The 1,959-nt window shown below is 43.6% G+C and overlaps 1 protein-coding gene across 1 annotated transcript in view; it reads right to left on the bottom strand.

The window, feature by feature from the left end:
• The window catches only part of LOC117169808, a 61,184-nt gene extending 60,304 nt beyond the window's left edge, over window positions 1-880 (bottom strand). The window contains exons 1-2 of the mRNA XM_033356315.1: window positions 707-880; window positions 131-663 (exon numbers count right to left, since the gene is read on the bottom strand). Of these exons, the coding sequence (XP_033212206.1) occupies window positions 131-663; window positions 707-880 (707 nt within the window). The remainder of the gene's footprint in view (window positions 1-130; window positions 664-706) is intronic.
• Window positions 881-1,959: the final 1,079 nt, after the last annotated feature.

The raw sequence follows: 1,959 nt of genomic DNA, 5'->3' as shown, positions 1-1,959 counted from the left end.
CAAGGATGCAAGAAGCTTCAGTTCTTCGGAGTTTTGTGAAAACATATTCTTCAACTCCTTATCGGCACCTTTGAAGTTTGTGCCACAGTCGCTGTTTAAGGAGGCACAGATTCCCCGTCTTGATGTGAACCTTTTGTATGCAGCAAGAAATGCATCAGTTGTGTAATCCGTTACGATTTCAAGATGAATAGCTGTCGTTGAGTAGCAGACGAATACCGCAATCCAGGACTTGTAAGTGCGAGCGGCTCTATCTTTCCATGTCTTGAGGGTAAAAGGTCCAGCATAATCAACTCCAGAGTGTAGAAAGGCTCGAGAAGGAGTTACTCTAGAAGCTGGAAGCTGGCCCATTATCTGTTTAGCTAGAGAGCGTCGATATCTGGTGCAGACAACGCATTTGAGAATAAATGATCGAACAGGTGCTCTTCCTCCAAGAATCCAGAACTTATTGCGGATATAGTTAAGAGTGTCCTGAGTGGATCCATGGAGAGTTTCTTTGTGAGCCTTCTGAATAATTAGAGTTGTCAGCGGAGAATTCTTTGGAATTATGTATGGTTGCTTGGTGATGCAATCTAAGGATGCGTTGTGTAGTCGTCCACGCACACGTAATAAGCCTTTAGAATCAATAAATGGGAGAAGCCGAATAAGGGCACTCGATTTTGGAAGCTATAGATGATTCTGGAGAAGTGTCAGTTCATTATTGAAGTACTCTTGCTGAACATTCTTTGTCCAGTAAATTTCGGCGTCGCTCAACACATTTGGTGTAATTGGATCTCTTAATGCAACTCAAGACGTCTTGAGACAAAGTTTTGTCATTCGTTGGCATCTTGCAGTTATCCGAAGCAGGCGATCTAGACTTGAGTATCGTGTTATTAAATCCCATGGTTTATTCGGATCTGTAATGACTAACGCAAATGTCGTAGTATTGCATCTTTGTTCAATGTCTTGTTGTGTATCTGATGAGTCACGCTTCAATTGAGGCCATTTTGAAACGTCTTCTGAGAGCCAGGTTGGACCTTCCCACCAGATGCGATGATTTTTTAGTTCACTTGCAGATAATCCTCGAGTAGAACAGTCTGCCGGGTTGCTCTTGCCTGCAACGTGCTTCCATTGAGCATCAGGAAGGGTTTCCTGGACAAGGCAAACTCTATTGTGAACGAAATCCTTCCATCTAGATGGGTGACTATTAAGCCACGTGTGAACAATTGAAGAGTCTGTCCATAGATAGCACGGGACTTCTTGCAAATTCAAGATTCGACGACAATGTGCAACAAGTTTGGTGAGTATTACTGCAGCTGTTAATTCCAACCTGGGAATGGTAAGGCGCTTTATCGGAGCGACTTTAGTTTTGGAGCAAAGCAGCGAGATATTTAATCCGTTTTCACAAGAGGTAGTTTTAATGTAGATTGTAGCCGCCATTGCGAGCTGTGACGCGTCACAAAATCATGTAATTCCATTGAAGTTTGAGCCGTACTTTTGATCCATCGCGGAATGTGCAGGCTTTCGACGTCCTCAAGCATCTTAAGAAGTTGTTGCCAATTGAGCGCTTGAGACAAAGCTAACTGGTCATCCCAACCAAGTCTAAGCGCCCACAATTCTTGCATGAAGATCTTGAATGAGATTAGGATTGGAGATAGTAATCCCAGCGGGTCAAAGAATTTGGCGATTATTGATAGCACAGATCTTTTTGTGACTGTTGTAGTTGGGCTGTATCGCTTATAGAAGAGAAGACTGTCTGATGAAGGATTCCACAGCAGTCCTAACGCTTGAATCGTGTCCTCGTGGAAGGGCAACATATCATGAGTGAGGCGGTCGCCTGTTGGAATGTATTTTAATATTTCTGGATAATTGCTGCTCCACTTCTTTAATGGGAAGCCGCCCGCCAAGCAAAGTTGATTAACTTCATAAGCACATTGTTGCGCCTGCTCAATGGTGTCAGCACCCCCAAAGACGTCATCAACG

Source organism: Belonocnema kinseyi, chromosome 3 (assembly GCF_010883055.1).
Source record: "Belonocnema kinseyi isolate 2016_QV_RU_SX_M_011 chromosome 3, B_treatae_v1, whole genome shotgun sequence".
NCBI classification, from domain to species: domain Eukaryota; kingdom Metazoa; phylum Arthropoda; class Insecta; order Hymenoptera; family Cynipidae; genus Belonocnema; species Belonocnema kinseyi.
This window is presented reverse-complemented; position numbering and strand designations above follow the sequence as displayed.